Below are 20,557 nucleotides of genomic sequence, written 5' to 3'. Positions count from 1 at the left end.
CTCCTCTGCATTCACTTCCTTCGCATGAGTCAGCTCGGTTTTAAGGAACAGAATATATGCTTGTATCATATCCATAATGCTGATTTTTCAGTGAGTTAAATTATGACACATTTAGTTTCAATTTCTATTTAATGTGACAAAGCAGGCACAAATGATTACGAAAGAACTTTTTTGTGGATAACATAACGTGAAGGTTTGAGCAAGCAAAACAAAATATTCACAGAAGAGTATGTTTTAACGCTGCTTTCTGTCACCATTTCCTTTCTGTTCTGAAGACATAAAAAATAATAAGCCTCATACCTATGAGCTATGCTTGGCACTACATGCCTTAGAATATACTAGTCATTTAATTACAATATACACAGAGCAAATCGTGCATTTCCAGACAGACTTGATGCTATATTATAGTTAATTTTTTTTAATTAATACCACAGTCAACTACAAAACTACAGTGAAGACACAGAAAGCACCTGAAAGCCTAAATCAAGCTGTTTTTTGCAAATAATCCTTTAAATGAAAAACCTAACTTCTAGACTTAAACCAGAGATACAGTCAGCATTTATAGGAATTTTAAGGTAGACACAATTAATGAATGGTTATTATTTTCTAAGATAGCGTAAAGTTTTTTCCTAAAATGGCTGACTGAACCTATTTTTATTGTCATCTTTTTTCCAAAGCATGCATGGAGTATTTTCAGATGCTATTGAGGGAAAGGAGAAGAAAACTGATGGTGTTGGTGGATTACAAGCAGTTTGCAGGATGAAGTGTACAATTTTGCATAAAACATTGCATTGTAGGTTTTAAGCCATTGCATTACAATTCAACAGTTGTGTTGCACGTAGCATTAACAAATTTTAAAACTGTAAATTTTGAAATGAAGAGCTGAACCTAAATTCCTAAACAAAGACCTTGCAATGGTACACCATACAACAGCTATTTTTGTTTGGGTCTAAAAAGTTATTTACAATGGCAATATTTATAGTTTTTGTGAAATTCTTTAGCAATGTGAAGATTGAAGTCCATCCAGTTTTCTGAAACAACAGAATGGTTGACATGTTGTGAGGTTACAATCTATGCAGAGGAGTGTTAGTGCCAGCCTTTTGACTGCAGGTGTTTGCAATTTATTTGTTTTCCAATCTAATTCTGAATGGAAAGTGCTAAAATATGAAATGCAATGGGAAATAACAACTGAATTCTTCACAAGAAATTAACAACATGTATGTAATAAATGAAATAATGAAGGTTTCAGAATATCACTCAGTGCTATGTTTTAGTTACATTGATTTTTATTTTTTTAACATACTTGTTTGAAGTTTGTTATTGTGTTGACAATTTTCCCATGAAAATAGAAAACCTCATAAACAGAGGAATCTGTCAGACCAATTTTAAAGTCGACACATTAAAAATAAATAATATTACAGCTGAATTTAGATTTCTTTAATGGTTGCAAGAAAGGAAGACAAATTCAAACAAGTATTTTTAATTCTTTTTTTATATATATATATATATAAAATTTTTACATATGTTACCATAGGGCAAAGCTGTCTAAAATATTTTTCTCATAGTAGACTGCTGGGGTACATTAGGAAATAGGCTAAACCAGTTCCGGGCATGGTTCTCAGCTCGTTACAAGTCTGTTGTTCACAGTTACAAGGGATCATAAGTTTGACGTGAGCCGCGGTTTGTCTCCCTCGGGCTCTGTGCTTAAGACTGTGGAAGAATCCCTTTGCAGAGGGGCTGTGGGCGGCATGGCCCACCGGTTCAGGGGGGTGGCTCCTGAGGACATTTGCCGGAAGAGCGAGACACGCTGGGGGATGGTGGCCCGGCTGACCGGGGGCATGCTGGGGCCAGGGATGGGCTGCGGGAGGGAAGCAAGGGACTCCCCCACAGTGTGGTGAGGCCTGGCGATCAGGGTGGAGATCTCGTGGGGCAAGGAAGGCTGAGAGGCGGAGAGGGGCCGCACCTCACAGGTCAGGTTGGTGTTGTAGAGGGCCTGGGTGCTCTTGTGGACCTCGTTCTGCGCAGCACCAGGCGGCTGCTGCTGCATGAGGGAGAGCCGCAAGGTGGTCGGTGAGACATACTGGAAAGTTTGGCCAGCCGGAGGACTCTGTATGGGTGGGCTGCAGATGGCGGTGGTATAGGAGCAGGGTGAGAGGATGATGGCTTGCTGGGGCGTCTGCGTGCTGGGAGAGGCGGAGTGCAGGTTTCCATGAGAAAGGCTGCTCACAGTGTAAACAGGAGGGGACTGCGTCCTGACACGTGATGATGAGGTGATGATAGAGGTGCTGGAGTTCAGCGCGGGCATCTGCTGCAAGCTCACCGGGGCGATGGTCTGCACCATCTCTCTGTCGTGCTTCACGATCTGCTTCAAGATCTCGTTCTCCTGGTTGTTGAAAACCCCAGTGTTGAGGTCCTTCTGGAACTTCTGCAGGAGGATTGAGTTCTTCTTCCCTTTACAGAGAGGCAGAAGAGTTAGCAAGCCTGACACACAGGGGCAGATCCCCATTCTGACTTTGCATTTCAACCCCCATCACTGAGGGCTATATGGGCATTGTAAAAGCCTGAGCAAACACCAGGCTGAGCACTGGCCACAGCTTGGCAGTGAGCCCACTGTGATAGGCTGCGCTGCACCGATGTCCCCAGGAGCCAGGGACTGAAGAGCTTGTCCCCTGCGGCAGAGCGGTGCTGAGCCTCTCTAGGCACCACCGTAGAAACTCACGCTGGCATGCAACTCCTGACAGCTGGCCTCCATGCACACCCAGTTCCCTCTCTCTCTGCACCAGCACAGCAGGTTTTCATAACACCATTGTGCTCAGACACCTGAACTTTCTGTAGTGCATTGCTATTACTACAATCATTCTGAAAATGTAACCATGGTAATTTACTGAAAAACAGGGTGGAAAAAGACACCAGGCTCTGCGTGTATAATGCCTTTCTTATTGCAAAACGATCCTAATTTCCACTAAAATGTTACATAAATTATAAATATATCTTCCATTTAGCACATTCCCTGGAACTAATTATTAGACAGTAGTAACCAGTGACCACTAGATTGCAAGAAATCATCTTTTTAAATATTTGTGAATTAATATGAACTCATGGCTAATGTGACACCTGCTTTACACAATAAAGACTGCTATACACTGTGTCCTGATGTTTGCTTGATGGCTCTCAGTGTCTGCAAGATGTAGACATTATTCTGTGTCATCAGATGCACAGGAACATAATTGCACTCATTTTTTTCTTTTTTTCAATAAAACAATTCTTATTTTATATTTTGTCCTGTGTAGATTTCATATTGTACACACAGCACTTCAGATGGCATTACTATTCCAAGAGCAGACTGGACTACTATTGTTTAAGCATATATTACTTTGAGTTGGACTACATTTCCAGAGAGTCCTGAGAGAAAAATTATAAGAGTTTGAAAAGTCTTGAAAACATAAATTAATGCACTGAGTGTTCACAATCTACAAAATACTAAAGTAGGTCTATTAAATATTTGAAACCTGTATACATGTATTTAATTTCTTTACTCTTGCTATATTAAAGAAAACAAGTTTTCTTTCAAATCAGGATAAACATTTTTTTATGCATAGCTGCATTTTAAAACCAGTGTCAATAATGATAATCAGAGTTCACTTCTCCCGACCAAAGACCATATATTTTATCTAGTATGTCCTATTAGAGAGGTCCAGAATGCCTGGATGCACACACCCTGTTTTGATAATCTGCCATATCATTCTGTCTTTCACTTGGATATTGTTGGGCCTGCATTTCTGATTGCAAGCAGATCTCAGTAATGCCAGTGTGCAGCCATCAATGCTAGCAGTGCCCATGTTGTGAGGAAAACGAGAGCCCTGCTGCAAAGGATTAAACAAACATGAGGTTTGTGAGTGCTGAGAGACTTCAGCTCTTCCCAGCATTATAGATGTCATCTGTAAACTATTTATGTAGAAAAATGTCATCCACTGCTTATGAAACTGCAATAAACCCTATGAGTGCTGAAGGCAGCAAAAGAAATATACAGGATTAATAAATAATAATAATTATAATTAAAGTATACAAAATAATCCTCAGAGGATTATGAGACCTTTCTAAAATTCAAAGGTTTTTATTATTTAAAAGTGAGCTTGCAGAATTTCTTGTTTGGACATGTCTTATTCATAGATCAGCAGAACATTTACTGCAGCCTAACAGAAATGAAACTTTTAAGAAGGATTTAATCTGGGCATTTTATCCTTCAACTCAAGGAAAAGAAAAGGTAGAAATGTTTTAAGAATTCCAAATATGGAAAACAAATAATACCTATCCTGTCAAGTCTATCAATTGCCACTGTTTCAAAGGCCCTCCTCATCATGGGGTACTCTTCCAGAACCTCGTTGAAGTTGTCCACCGAGAGGGAATACAGGCGACAGTACGTGTCTGCTCGTACACTGGCAGTTCGACGGCCCTTGGTCAAAAGGCAAATCTCTGGGGAGAGCAAAATTCAACACACACAGGAAACAAAGAAGTTAGTGAACCATGTGAAACTTAAAAGCTAGGAAGTGACTTAGTGCTAACTACTCAACAGCAATTTTTCTGTTGCTGTTTACCAAGGTTGCAGGGGCAATTCTGAAAGTGTTTGATTCTATTTTTGCTACTCTGAAAAAATAACTAATCTCCTTTAAGAGCCATGCTTATAGGTTTTCTCAGTCTAAACTCTGATTTTATCAGGCCTTTTTTAAAAAAAAAATCTTCTTTAAGTTGTAAGAAATGATCCATCCTCTGTCAGACACAGCTTGCTGACTCAATTAACACAAGTGATTCTTGTCCTGGTTGCAGCCAGGATAGAGCTGGTTTTCTTCACAGAAGCTAGCGTGAGGCTATGTTTTGGATTTGGGATGAGAAACTGTTAATAATGTGCTGATGTTCTGGGTTGTTGCTAAGCAGTCAAGGACAGTCCAGCTTCTTGTGCTGGCCTGCTAGCAAGGAGGCTGGGCGTGCATGGGGAGCTGGGAGGGGACACAGCCAGGACAGCTGACCCAGGCTGGCCAAAGGGATATTCCATACCATATGACATCATGCCCAGTACATAAACTGGAGTTAGTCAGGGGGCAGAAATCACTGCTCGGGGACGGGCTGTCAATCGCCGAGTGGTGAGCAATTGCTGTATTGGGCATCACTTGTTCTTGTACATTCCTTTGTCAGTATTATTATTGTTGTTATCATTGTTATTTCCTTCTCTCTTGCTGTCCTATTAAACTGTTTTTATCTCAACCCATGATTTTCTTTTCCCAATTCTCTCCCCCATCCCACTGGGGGAGGGGGGAGTGAGCGAGCAGCTGCGTGGTGCTTAGTTGCCAGCTGGGGCTAAACCATGACAGATTCTAGTGATTTTTTTTTAAATATTCAGCTGACATAATCATTCACCAGATTTACTAAACTAATTTAATAGATGATATAATGGTATTTGAATATAAGAACTGCTCTAAGAAAAAATGCTTCAAGCATGAAAATGCCTTCTGTTTCCTTGGGTTTTATGTCCTAAGTAATTTGGGAGAGTAGACTTATGATTTTAGACTTTTTTTCCTCATTGGGCTAAGCAACAGAACCCTTTTAACCTCTGCTTACTCCATTTGATTAGTCTAGTAGACTTTCTCTGCAAGTGCCTCCAACAGGACTTCGTCATTCTGGAACAAAGACCAAAGCCATATGCAGAGTCCCAATAAACAGCCCCAATCTTGCAACTGCTGATTCCTGAACCCACAGGAAGAGGGTTACTGGATAAAGGCCAAAGTCAATGCCCGAGGCATATAACAGCAAAACATATGGGGTAGAATAAGAGAGATGCATAAATCCATCTTCGGGAAGTTTCCCAACAGAAGTCTTCAATATTCATACATAAGTTCTCATATGTTTGTAAAGTTGTCAAACTCAAAATATTGCTGACATGCAACTTTTTAAATGCATATATGATAATTCTTTTCTGCATCTTCATCCCTCTCTTCAATGAAGATTTACATTAGAGAAGTTTAAGTGAGGCTTAGTATTACTGAAAATAAAAGAATATTTAACACAGTATTACATAAAGTAGAGTCAGTTAGAATTATTTTTCATTATATATTCCACTTAGCTAAAAGTGAAGCTCTCTGCAGGAGACTTCAAAATTAAAAACAATTTGGAAGCTTCTTTCAAATTGTCTATCCATTCTTACCTATCTATCCATATTCCCTAAAAAGTAAAAAAATAAAATACGCTTTCTTTTAGATCACAACTGGTGTTTTATTAAAACATTCAAGTTAATTTATATTAAAATACAAAACATTAAAAAGTTAGTTGTAAAAAGAAGTGTTTGAGTTGATCCCATTTTCAAGTTTGGGAATAAGAACACACTTAGAAATAGAAACAATTCTTGGGCTCAGACAATGTGTGAGATCGTTTCCCTACCCAGTTCTAGCAGTTAAGAGCAGTGAGTTCATATTTGTTCATATTTAAATACTAGCAGTGGGCTAGGAAACTGTCTCCTACCCTGCTTCTATGTTTATCACAAACTATGATTCTTAATGAAGTATGGAAATACAAATATTCTTCATTAACAAAAATAAAGAATTCTGAAGGGTTTACTTCAGATGTATAATGCGCTAGCATAGTTCTTTCTTGTTTGGTATGTCTTTAACAAAATATATTTTTTATTAATCGAGAATGTAAAGAACCTTGATGGTTTTCCGTCTCACTTCTTGTATTTCACATGCCACCTAACCCTGAAGACTTAGGGGCAAAAACGCTTAAATAATAGTGGATAAATCTATGGTGGGTTGACCCTTGCTAGATGCCAGGTGCCCACCAAAGCTGCTCTATTACTCCCCCTCCTCAGCTGGACAGGGGAGAGAAAATATAATGAAAAGCTCATGGATCATGATAAGGATAAGGACAGATCATTCAACAATTACTGTCACAGGCAAAACAGACTTGACTTGGGGAAATGAGTTTAATTTATTACCAATCAAACCAGAGTAGGGTAATGAGAACTAAAAACAAATCTTAAAAACACGTTCCCCCCACCCCTCCCTTCTTCCCAGGCTTACTCCTGATTTTTCTACCTCCTCCCCATGAGTGACACAGGGGGACAGGGAATGGGGGTTGTGGTCAGTTGATCACATGTTGTCTCTGCCACTCCTTCTTCCTCAGGGGGAGGATTCCTCACAATCTTCTCCTGCTCCAGCATGGGGTCACTCCCATGGGAGACAGTCCTCCCCCTCCTTCTTCACTGACCTTAGTGTCTGCATAGCTGTTTCTCTCATATGTTCTCACTCCTCTATCCCTGCTGCTGTTATTACACCACAGCTTTCTTTTTTCCCCCCTTCTTAAATATGTTATCACAGAAGTGCTACCACTGTTGCTGATTGGCTCGGCCTTGGCCAGTGGCGGGTCCGTCATGGAGCTGGCTGGCATTGGCTCTATCAGACACACAATCACAGAATCACAGAATCATTAAGGTTGGAAAGGACCTTCAAGATCATCAAGTCCAACCATTAACCCAATGCCACCATGCCCCCTAAACCATGTCCCGAAGCGCCACATCCAGACGTTTTTTGAATACTTCCAGAGATGGTAACTCCACCACATCCCTGGGCATCCTGTTCTAATGCTTGACCATCCTCTCGGTGAAGAAATTTTTCCTAATATCCAATCAAAACCTCCTCTGGCGCAACTTGAGGCCATTACCTCTCTTCCTATCACTAGTTACTTGGGAGAAGAGACCAACACCCACCTCACCACAACCCCCTTTCAGGTAGTTGTAGAGAGCGATAAGGCCTCCCCTCAGCTGCCTCTTCTCCAGACTAAACAACCCCAGTTCCCTCAGCCGCTCCTCATAAGACTTGTGCTCCAGACCCCTCACCAGCTTCGTTGCCCTTCTCTGGACACGCTCAAGCACCTCAGCATCCTTCTTGTAGTGAGGGGCCCAAAAGTGAACACAGGATTCAAGCTGCAGCCTCATCAGTGCTGAGTACAGGGGCACAATCACTTCCCTACTGCTGGCCACACTATTTCTGATACAGGCCAGGATGCTGTTGGCCTTCTTGGCCACCTGGGCACACTGCCAGCTCATATTCAGCCGGCTGTCAACCAGCACCCCCAGGTCCCTTTCTGCCAGGCAGCTCTCCAGCCACTCCTCCCCAAGCCTGTAGCGTTGCATGGGGTTGTTGTGGCCAAAGTGCAGGACCCGGCACTTGGCCTTATTAAACCTCATACAGTTGGCCTCTGCCCATCGATCCAGCCTGTCCAGATCCCTCTGCAGAGCCCTCCTACCCTCCAGCAGATCAACACTCCCACCCAACTTGGTGTCATCTGCAAACTTACTGAGGGAGCACTCGATCCCCTCATCCAGATCATCAATAAAGATATTGAACAAGACTGGCCCCAGAACCGAGCCCTGGGGAACACCGCTTGTGACCGGCCGCCAGCCGGATTTAACATCGTTCACCACAACTCTCTGGGCTCGGCCATCCAGCCAGTTCCTCACCCAGCAAAGAGTAAACCCATCTAAGCCACGAGCCGCCAGTTTCTCCAGGAGAATGCTGTGGGTGACAGTGTCAAAGGCTTTACTGAAGTCCAGGTAGACAACATCTACAGCCTTTCCCTCATCCACTAGGCGGGTCACCTGGTCATAGAAGGAGATCAGGTTGGTCAAGCAGGACCTGCCTTTCATGAACCCATGCTGGCTGGGCCTGAGCCTTTGGTTGTCCTTCATATGCCCCTTGAGCACCCTCAAGACGAACCTCTCCATGATCTTCCCTGGTACAGAGGTCAGGCTGATAGGCCTGTAGTTCCCAGGATCCTCCTTCCGGCCTTTCTTGTAGACGGGCGTCACATTGGCAAGCCTCCAGTCTTCTGGGACCTCCCCTGTTAACCAGGACTGCTGATAAATGATGGAGAATGGCTTGGCAAGCTCCTCCGCCAGCTCCCTCAGGACTCTTGGGTGGATCCCATCAGGTCCCATAGACTTGTGGGTATCCAGGTGGCTTAACAGGTCCTGAACTGCTTCCTCCTGGATTATGGGGGGGTTATTGTGCTCTCCATCCCCATCTTCCAGCTCAGGGGGCTGAATACCCTGCGGATACCTGGACTGGCTATTAAAGATTGAGGCAAAGAATGCATTAAGTACCTCAGCCTTGTCCTCGTCCTTGGAGACAATGTTCCCTGCCATATCCAGTAGGGGATGGAGATTCTCCTTGCCTCTCTTTTTGTTGTTAAGATATTTGTAGAAGCATTTTTTGTTATCCTTTACGACTGTGGCCAGATTGAGCTCTAGCTGGGCTTTTGCCTTTCTAATTTTGTCCCTGCTTGACCTAGCGAGGTCCTTGTACTCTTCGTGAGTTGCCTGCCCTTTCTTCCAGAGGTGATAAACTCTCCTCTTTTCCCTGAGTCCCAGCAAAATCTCCCTGTTCAGCCAGGCCGGTCGCCTTCCCCGACAGCTCTTCTTACAGCACATGGGGACTGCCTGCTCCTGTGCCTTTAAGATTTCCTTTCTGAAGACTGTCCAGCCTTCCTGGACCCCTTTGTCCTTCAGGACTGTCTCCCAAGGGACTCTCTCAACCAGTGACCTGAACAGGCCAATGTCTGCCCTCCAGAATTCCATGGTAGCAGTTTTGCTGACCCCTCTCCTTACTTCACTCAGAATTGAGAAGTCTATCATGTCGTGGTCGCTAAGCCCAAGATGGCCTCCGACCACCACATCTCCCACCAGTCCTTCTCTGTTTGTTAACACGGGGGAAGCTTCTAGCAGCTTCTCACAGAAGCCACCCCATAGCTCGCCTCCCCCGCCCCCCCGCTGCCAAAACATTGCCATGCAAACCCAATAAAAAGTCAAGGTACATTAACAGTGTATGTATTTAAACCCCAACAGCTTTGGGGATAATTTATAGAGACTAATGGCTATTGTAAGAGTCTTGACCTAATGTCCCTCACAAAACCTGGTGCTCAATATAATAATGACAGTTTACTGTAAAGACCCAGCCCGGTCAAACAGAAGTCAGTCCTTTCCTCTTCTATCTCCTAGCTCAGCCTGATCACTTCTCCTTTGATTCAGCCCACTGCATTTTGGTTGAAAGCATGAGAAGGACATTTTGCCCAAAGGGACCAGTTAAATGCAGCAAATTACTGCTCCATTTCCTAAGTTTTACAATACATGGCTGAATTTATAGATAACTACCTGGAAAATCTGTGTGACTAATGATCACCTCTTGATTTTCAACTTTCTTCACTGTTGAATGGTCTCATTCAAAAGATGAACTAGATCCTTCTGACAGAAAAAGTATCATGTGATGCATTTCCAGCAATGTTTCTTGACTGATTAGAGTTGTATTATAGTCACTGATACATCATTTATATTGCTTTGTTATACGTAGGATAGTGTCATTTGTACTCTGGTCAAAAGACTAATGTGCTTGTTAATTGTATGAGTTCTGCATTTAAGGTCATTTCATCTATTAGCTATTTTTTTGAACCAAACTCTCAAGCATAATAAGACATAATATATGAAATATCATTTACTTGGACCAGAGAGCAAGAACAGAGAATGCCAAAATGTGTTCCCATCAAACACTTGTGTTCTTTTAAATAAATCAAAGTAATTATTTTTTTTTACAAATAGATAAACAATAGATTCCATGACGAGAATGAAGTAGTGAAAACATCCATGATATATTTCAAATGAGTCTTAGCAGCATCAAGTACACCAGGTCCCCTCAACAATTATGCTCTCCTTGATGTTCAATTGATTTAAAAAGGACTCTGAAATACAATCAATAGCACAGGAGTGTGCAGTGAAACACAAAGGGCACAGACTATTTTCAAACAGCTTGGACAAACAAGGCTCTTTGTTAGCATAAAAAGAAAGCTGTGGCAGCATATTACTCACTAATATTACTATCTGCAGTTGGCATGGTGCACTGCCTTCATGCTAACACTTTCAAAGTGTCAAATGCTTTATCTTTCCTTTCTAAATGTAAGAATGTCTTCAGTTCCAATTAATAATTATGTGTTAGGCTACAGTGATCCTGTATGTCAACTCTTAATGGAAGTTTTACTTTAATTATTTAATCCCTTTGGACAACTGTTCCCTAGAACATTCTGAAACAAATGTCAGTCACTGCACTAATGAAAAATGACTATTTGAAAGCACTAAACAATGCTAAAAGCATTAATTTGTTCTTACACCCTCTATTTAACACAAATGCAATTAATTTATCTGTGAAAATCACAATTTGTGTTCTGCTAGCATAAGATCTTTCCCACAGAACAATGCAGCTCTCAAAAGACCATTGAAAAGGGCTCCAATACCATGTATTTTTTGCTGTCAAGACATTGAACTAAACCCCACAATAATAAAAGTTTGAAGCTAAGTCTGTTCTGAAGGTTATAATTATACTAATCAAAACTGATCAACAATATATCAGTTGCACACATACATGGCAGTATTTCAGTAGGAGCATCAGGTTCAGTTTTTGGAACACCATGAATTTCTCAAGAAGCTTGCCCATATCTGTATCTTGTAAAACAGGAGACATGTAGATCGCATTTTATTATTCCATTAATGCAACAAAACACTCTGTATAGGAAATTCTACATACCTGAAAGACGGTACTAAAGAAGACTGATTTTGGGAAAACCTGAATGAGTGAAGGTGAATGACACAACTCATAGGATGACTTAAAGAATTAGGATTAGTAGGCCTTTTGTAAGGGCCACAGTTTTGGTACCAATTGAGATCAGGTTCACAGTTCTTGTGGACTACATTGATATACCACTGTAGGTGCTAATTTTCCCCCTCCCCTGTTGCTATGTGATTCCCAAACATTTTTTTCTTCAAGAAAATAACTGGGGATGTGGGAGAAGTTCACCTCCACCACCATTTGTGATGTTGCATTGCTTTCTTAGTCTTTGCTGGATTCATACATGGACTGGCTACCCTAGCAATAATTTCCTGTTTCCAATTTATATAGACATATGAAAACCCTTTTTTTCCTCTGGGAAGCAGTACAGCTTAGCTGACAGTGTGTCACCTATCCATTAACTGTCAGTTCATTTTCCACATAATTTATACTCCAGATATAATTACTCAACTTTCTATGTCACATTAACATTTGACTAGAGATTGAGAAAATTCAAAAATCAAAATAACAATATGAAGTTGCCTTGAAGAATAAATGTCTCCACAAACAGATAAACTGTGCTGATAAAGGAAACAGTTATGAGTCAAATAGTTAGCTGGTTTATTAAAATATATCAAACTGGTCCTGTCTCCATGGAACATATTTCTTAGCTTAGGATGGTATATAGTAATATGCAGAAAATTAATACAATGATTTATTATCATATGCACAGCTTTGTTTTGCAAGAACACAAAGACCAGAATGAAAGCAAAAGCTCACTTTACTAGGTGCAGGAATTAATTTTTTGTAGTAATGTATAAGTTAGTTAACTAGTATTTTAGCCATATAGTGCTCTCCACATTAAAATCAAGTAAAAATAACTAGCAATTTCTATGCATTTGTGAACTACAGCAGTTTATTAAGTGCTCTGTCCCCTTCCAAAGCTATAACAGGTTTCCTATCATCTGTCAGATTCAACATTACAGGATCTAATGAAGTTTCCTTCCAGCTGAGGATAGCTGACTATTGCTTTAGTTCCTCAGCAGGAAACTTGTTCCATCATGTAGCAGGCGTATACATTGCTGTGCAAATGGGCAAGCAGCTATTCAGACCATCTGGTTACTTTCAGCAGCAGAAGAAAGATGGAAAATCAAAGCAATTCAAAGGCTTGGGTCAGTTGGTCTAACATATTTGTGAATGTTTTATGAGAACGGGACAGTGGATTAGAATATTGTTTAGAGAGCAATGTGTTACTAAACTATTATTAGACAGAACTTAGATCTATGACAGCTCTTTGCATCTTAAGAGCACGTTTCCCAAAACTACCAGGTTTAGGTAATTCTCCCTAACTCTTCATAACAGCAACTCTCTGGCACAGTGCTAAAATCAATAGTTCTTGATTTAGTTGTCCACTAACCAGAAACTAGCTAACAGGCACTTTCTGGGTTTGCCAGCAGCAGGAAGGGACAGTAACCTTCAACCTGGGGCACTCTGCTCCCAGCTTTACAACAGGTAATGTGAGTGATATTTTTTCTTTAGCAAAGGACTATATAAACTTCAAGCAATTAAAAAAAAATCAATAAGCTTCTTGAGAAATGGAGAACCCTTCAGAAATTGAGTTATTTCCCAGTTCCATGTTGATTTAACCATCTCTAATACAAAAAACAGAGAGAAGCTGTTTCATATGATAAAATGTGATTGCTTTAACATATACTTTTGTATGTCTGTCTCCTTTTTCTTTATTAAACTCTGGAAAGCATCAAATACATCTATTTTTTCTAACTTTTTAACATATTCTTTTCATCTTTCAATATATTATCATTAGTGCACAAAATGGAAAACCCAGGGATATGCTGCTTTTTTTTATAGACACTAAAATGACTAACACCAAGTCTTATGATTAGTCAGAATGTAACTTACACAAATTAAATGAGTTTCAGTATTTTCTCCACAATAAAAATTAAATGCTATGCCAGATAGCTATGTAGATTTTGTTTTGCAAAACAGTATTTACATTCACAATAGTCAAGACGGTGGAGGGGAAGAAAAAAAAAGCAATTAATATCCCCTAAATCCATATATATGGAGTGGATGGAAATGAAAAGGCTCATGAAACACTTAGCTCTGAACTAAGTCTTATATTTATGAAACTTTAAAATATAGTCACTGCTCAACAAGAACATTACTGCAGCAAAGGAGTGAATTTAAGGAGGAAAGAAAATGGAGACAATTACTGCCTTTTACAGTCAAATTTGTAATCTGGACTGTCCAAAAGAAAGGTATGCAAAACCTACATCTTTTCTCACTTTATTTACACTAAATATGGCATTGTAGACAAGACAGTTTGAGTTTGTCAGAGCAAGCAATAGCAGACAGTGCCTGCATGACCTCTTCATTTAAAACCTGCCAACAACAAATGTCTGTAAAGTTGCTTTCAGGTATCCGGGCTCAGCAACCAGAGAGAGGGTTCATGATACACTAGATACACTGCTGAGTAGTTACTGTTTTAAAGAGGGACTGAAAATGGCCAATTACAATTAAAGGACTGTCGTGGCTTAACCCCAGCCAGCAACCAAGCACCACGCAGCCGCTTGTTCACTCCCCCATGGTGGGATGGGGGAGAGAATCGGAAGAGTAAAAGTGAGGAAACTCATGGTTTGAGATAAAGACAGTTTAATAAGTGAAGCAAAAGCCGCGCACGCAAGCAAAGCAAAACAGGGAATTCATTCACCACTCCCCATGGGCAGGCAGGTGTTCAGCCATCTCCGGGGAAGCAGGGCTGCATCATGTGTAATGGTTTCTTGGGAAGACAGACGCCATAACTCTGAACATCCCTCCACCCCCTCCTTCTTCTCCGTCCCAGCTTTATATACTGAGCATGATGTCATATGGTATGGAATATCCCTTTGGTCAGCCTGGGTCAGCTGTCCTGGCTGTGTCCCCTCCCAGCTTCCCGTGCACCCCCAGCCTTCTTGCTAGCAGGCCAGCATGAGAAGCTGGACTGTCCTTGACTACTTAGCAACAACTCAAAACATCAACATATTATCAACATTTTCTCATCCCAAATCCAAAACATAGCCTCACACTAGCTTCTATGAAGAAAATTAACTCTAGCCCAGCTGAAACCAGGACAGGTCCAAAACAACTTCCTTAAAGCCTCAGATTCAGTCTCCTGTCACTTTTAAAACTCTTTACCCAAACCTAATTTCAATTTAAGTATTTGTGATAGCTGTTGCCCTTATATAGTCATCCTATTTAAATAAAAAAAAGAAACCAGGTGTTGTGAATGAGTTGTTTAGGCTGCTTAAAGAATCACTGCAAAAGATATGAGAAAGCAAATGATTTTAATATAAATTTGTAAAAAGCGTGACTTAGCAGAATTCGATGGCAAGGTCCACTCTTACTTATTCAACATGGAAAAAGTATACAAAAGAGATACCAAGTTAAAGTTAGGTTGGAATGATTTATATGTGGATTGGGATAAATTATTTACACAGTGTCAGGGAAATCGAGTCAGAATCGAGTTGATGTGATTTATCACTTGTGATTAACACTATTAAGGTAAATCACAAGTTATATAATTTCCTAACTAAGCTTAATAAAACAACTTAGTTAAAGACTTAAAGTTCTCAAATTACACACACACACATGCACAGTTATAGATACAGACATGGAGACATATAAAGAAAGATATATATATAGAAAGGTACCTGATAAAAAGTTTCCCCTTTAGTCCAGTGAAATACTCATGTCGAATGTCTTTGCATTTCTCAACAGATGAGGGTTGAGCCTCAGGGAATAGGGGGCATCAGCCCAGGTCACGTGCCGGTCTTCGGCAACGGTCCTCCGGACTTATTGTGAACTGAAGAGTTCACGAGCTCTGAGAGGCGTCCCATTCAGAGGGAGATGCTGGTCATAGCCTGCTGCAGTCCAGGAGAGCTCAAACGGCCTCACTGAGAACCGCTGTTTCTAGGGCTGGGAGATGATCGACTTCAGGCATCAGTAAATTTCCGTCCTGGACACAATCATTTGTCGGCAATTCCAGTGATGCTGGTACTGATCCACCCGAGTCACGATTAGATAAAAAATGTTCTGGGGCTATCAGGGGATGATTAGTTACTCCCACAACTGATAGTCCTGGGACAGTCAGTAACATTCCCTACCTTAGTTACACAAGAGTGCTTGGCATGGTCAAGGGACTCTTAACTGCCAAACTCATTGCACCAAGGCCAAGACTTGACCAGAGTTCCAGGAGCAAGGGCAGGGGGGAATGGACCACCACACCAGGTCAGTTTCTTTCACATTTTTATTGCATATTTCTAGTCATTTGATATTTCTGGCTCTGAAGACCATGACACATGAGCTCTCAGCATTTTCATTGGGGTTTTTTTTAATTTTATTTAATTTAACAGGGCAAATAAAAGAAATAGAAAATGTTCCTTAACCAGAAAGGTTGAAATTGTCAAAATTTTAAACAGAAAAAGATTAGAAAAAGATGAATTACATCCCTATTATTATAGCAATTAAAAAAGGAAAAGTTTATCTCATTCCGTAAGCCAGAGACTCATGCTTACTGACTTGTGTCATTGCAAGTTAGGAACAGGATTCTTGTTTGCAAATACTCGTCTCTCCTTGCCAGCACCCTTACAGGCTGAGATAATTTCTCCATCATGAAGATATGTCATATACCTGAAGATAGGTAGAGAATGAAATGGGGACTGAAAGAGAACATTTCCTTCTATGTTTGAGGATGACATAATGATACAGTGTAAGAGCCAATAAGTAATAATAGGGTTTTGAGTCTTTTTGAGGTAGGAAATGGTCAGTAGGACAAAGAAGTAGATGATAAGGCATATCAGCACCCCCCACAAACAGTATTACAGAATCACAGAATCACAGAATCACTAAGTTTGGAAAGGACCTTCAAGATCATCAAGTCCAACCATTAATCCAGCACCACCATGTCCCATAAACCATGTCCTGAAGCGCCACATCCACACGTTTTTTGAACACTTCCAGAGATGGCGACTCCACCACCTCCCTGGGCAGCCTGTTCCAATGCCTGACCACCCTCTCAGTGAAGAAATTTTTCCTAATATCCAATCTAAACCTCCCCTGGCACAACTTGAGGCCATTTCCTCTTGTCCTATCGCTAGTTACTTGGGAGAAGAGACCAACACCCACCTCACCACAACCTCCTTTCAGGTAGTTGTAGAGAGCGATGAGGTCTCCCCTCAGCCTCCTCTTCTCCAGACTAAACAACCCCAGTTCCCTCAGCCACTACTCATAAGACTTGTTCTCCAGACCCCTCACCAGCTTTGTTGCCCTTCTCTGGACACGCTCAAGTACCTCAGCATCCTTCTTGTAGTGAGGGGCCCCAAAGCGAACACAGGATTCAAGGTGCAGCCTCACCAGTGCCGAGTACAGGGGCACGATCACTTCCCTACTCCTGCTGGCCACACTATTTCTGATACAGGACAGGATGCTGTTGGCCTTCTTGGCCACCTGGGCACCCCCAGGTCCCTTTCTGCCAGGCAGCTCTCCAGCCACTCCTCCCCAAGCCTGTAGCGTTGCATGGGGTTGTTGTGGCCGAAGTGCAGGACCCGGCACTTGGCCTTATTAAACCTCATACAGTTGGCCTCTGCCCATCGATCCAGCCTGCTCAGATCCCTCTGCAGAGCCCTCCTACCCTCCAGCAGATCAACACTCCCACCCAGCTTGGTGTCATCTGCAAACTTACTGAGGGAGCACTCGATCCCCTCATCCAGATCATCTATAAAGATATTGAACAAGACTGGCCCCAGAACCGAGCCCTGGGGAACACCGCTTGTGACCGGCCGCCAGCCAGATTTAACGCCATTCATCACAACTCTCTGGGCTCGGCCATCCAGCCAGTTCCTCACCCAGCAAAGAGTAAACCCATCTAAGCCACGAGCCGCCAGTTTCTCCAGGAGAATGCTGTGGGTGACAGTGTCAAAGGCTTTACTAAAGTCCAGGTAGACAACGTCCACAGCCTTTCCCTCATCCACCAGGCGGGTCACCTGGTCACAGAAGGAAATCAGGTTGGTCAAGCAGGACCTGCCTTTCATGAACCCATTATTATACTAATTATACCAATCTTTTTCATCCGGAATGTTATCCTTTGGAGACAAATCACCACATTTGGAAAAAGGAGGTTTTGTCTCCAAAGCCTCTCTGAAACAATACAGAACTTTCAAAACAGATGAGTTGGAAGCAGCTGGAGACAGGTATCCATGATGGGCGTTGTATAACCATTTTCCTGATCTAAAGTACAGGTGAAAACTGATTAGGTTTTGTGCTATATTTCTTTCCAGTACTCTTTTCCCTAAAGGTCTCCCTCCAAAGCCTTCATTTGCTTAACCTTTGCCTATCATAGAATCATAGAATAGTTTGGGTTGGAAGGGACCTTTAAAGGTCATCTAGTCCAATCCCCCTGCAATGAGCAGGGACATCTTCAACTAGATCAGGTTGCTCAGAGCCCCATCCAACCTGACCTGGAATGTTTCCAGGGATGGGGCATCTACCACCTCTCTGGGCAACCTGTTCCAGTGTTTCACCACCCTCAATGTGAAAAATTTCTTCCTTATATCTAGTCTCAATCTACCCTCTTTTAGTTTAAAATCATTACCCCTTGTCCTATGGCAACACGCCCTGCTAAAATGTCTGTCCCCATCTTTCTTCTAAGCCCCCTTTAAGTATTGAAAGGCTGCAATAAGGTCTCCCTGGAGCCTTCTCTTCTCCAGGATTGTTGCTCCAGTTGTTGAGTACCTCAGCCTTCTCCTCGTCCATTGTTATCAGTCTGTCAGTCATCAGCAGGGGTACGCTTTCCTTGAACTTCCTTTTCTCGCTGACATACTTATAGAAGCCCTTCTTATTATGCTTTGCATCCCTTGCCAAATTCAGCTCCAGCTGCTCCTTGGCCTTTCTGACCTCATCCCTACAGAACTGGGCAGCATCCCTGTACTCATCCCAGGATGCCTGTCCCTGCTTCAACTGCCTGTGCATTTCCTTCTTGCCCTTTAGTTTGACCAGCAGGTCTCCACTCGGCCATGCTGGTCTCTTACCTTCCTATCCTAATTTATTACACCTGGGGATTGAGAGCTCTTGCGCTCTATGGAAAGCATCCTTAAAGATCTGCCAGCTCTGTTCTGCTCCCTTGTCCCTGAGGGCAGTTTCCCAGGGGGTCCTATTGTCTAACTCCCTGAAGAGCTGGATGTTTGCTTTCCTAAAATTCAGGGTCCTGACTTTATTCTTTGCCTGTCCCATATCCCTCAGGACTGCGAACTCCACCAGTGCATGATCACTGCAGTCCAGGCTGCCTCCAGTCTTGACATCACCAATTAGCTCACTTGCATTGGTGACCAACAGCTCCAGTATCGCATCCCCTCTGGTAGGGTGTCTATTACCTGGCTTAAGAAGTTATCCTCAGTGCATTCCAGGAGTCTCCTGGATTGCCTACAGCTCGCCATGCTACTTCTCCATTCAGCAGATGTCGGGGTGGTTGAATTCCCCCAGCAGGAGGAGAGCGTGCGAGCATGATGCTTCTTCTAGTTGGAGTAAGAGGGCTTCATCAATAGACTCCCCTTGACTGGGCAGCCTTGAGTAGACACCAACCACAGAGTTCCCTTTGTTGCCTTGCTCTCTGATTCTTACCCATAAGCTTTCGACCTGCTCGTGGCTATTCTTCAGAGACAGCTCCGCACTCTATCCATTTCTTGATATAGAGGGCAATGTCTCTGCCCCTCCCTCCTCACCTGTCCCTTCTGAAAAGCCTGTAGCCATCGATAACTGCACCCCAGTCATGGGATTTGTCTCACCAAGTTTCAGTAATGGCAACTAAGTTGTAGCTTTCTAACAACATGGTGGCTTCCAACTCCTCCTGTTTGTTGCCCATGTTGTGTGCATTGGTATAGAGGCACTTCATATGGGCTGCCGGCCATGTCACCCTCTTAGAAGAACACCCCTCGCTGGTCTATATATGTCAAATGTTTAGTAGAGTAAGTGGTTGTATTGGGTTTGCGTGGCAAGGTTTTGGTAGCTGGGGGGTTGCAGGGGTGGCTTCTGCGAGAAGCTGCTAGAAGCTTCCCCTGTGTCCTATATAGCCAGTGCCAGCCAGCTCCAAGACAGACCCGCTGTTAGCCAAGGCTGATCCAATCAGCAACAGTCTGAGCATCTGAGCGCCTCTGAGATAAGAGAGTTAAGGGGGAAAAAAACCAGCATGCAGCATTTGCAGCTGGAGAGAGGAGTGAGAACATTTTAAAACAACTCTGCAGCCACCAAGGTCAGTGGAGAAGGAGGGGGAGAACGTGTTCCAGGCGCCAGAGCAGAGATTCCCCTGCAGCCCATGGAGCTCCAAGGTGGAGCAGATATCCACCTGCAGCCCATGGAGGATCCCATGCCAAAGCAGGTGGATGACCGAAGGAGGCTGTGACCCCATGGGAGACCCACGCTGGAGCAGGCTCCTGGCAGGACCTGTGGACCTGTGAAGAGAGGAGCCCATGCTGGAGCAGGTTTGCTGGCAGGACTTGTGATCCCGGGGGAGACCCACACTGAAGCAGTCTGTTCCTAAAGGACTGCACCCCAGGATGGAGCAGTTCATGAAGAACTGCAGCCTGTGGGAAGGACTCAAGTTGGAGAAGTTCATGGAGAACTTACTTTCTCCTGTGGGAGGGACCCCATGCTGGAGCAGGGGAAGAGTGTGAGTCCTTCCCTTGAGGAGGAAGGAGCGGCAGAAAACAACGTGATGAACCGACCGCAAATTGGGTCAGAAATTGGGAGCAAAGTTGGGTGGGGTGGGAGGAAGGTGTTTAAGATTTGGTCTTATTTCTCATTATCCTACTCTGATTTTGATTGGCAATAAATTAAAGTAATATCCCCAAGTTGAGTCTGTTTTGCCCATG

The 20,557-nt window shown here is 42.7% G+C and overlaps 1 protein-coding gene across 1 annotated transcript in view; it reads right to left on the bottom strand.

Moving 5' to 3' along the window:
- Positions 1-1,657: 1,657 nt before the first annotated feature.
- Positions 1,658-20,557, bottom strand: part of LOC309415040 (potassium/sodium hyperpolarization-activated cyclic nucleotide-gated channel 1-like) — a gene marked incomplete at both ends in the record, with an annotated part of 268,544 nt that continues 249,644 nt past the window's right edge. The window contains 2 exons of the mRNA XM_082012431.1: positions 1,658-2,451; positions 4,309-4,473. Coding sequence (XP_081868557.1) covers positions 1,658-2,451; positions 4,309-4,473 — 959 coding nt within the window. The remainder of the gene's footprint in view (positions 2,452-4,308; positions 4,474-20,557) is intronic.

The sequence above is a fragment of the Phaethon aethereus genome (assembly GCF_964289735.1).
Source record: "Phaethon aethereus genome assembly, chromosome: W".
Taxonomy (NCBI): Eukaryota; Metazoa; Chordata; class Aves; order Phaethontiformes; family Phaethontidae; genus Phaethon; species Phaethon aethereus.
The sequence above is the reverse complement of the archived record's forward strand: the minus strand, read 5'-3'. Positions and strand labels throughout refer to the sequence as shown.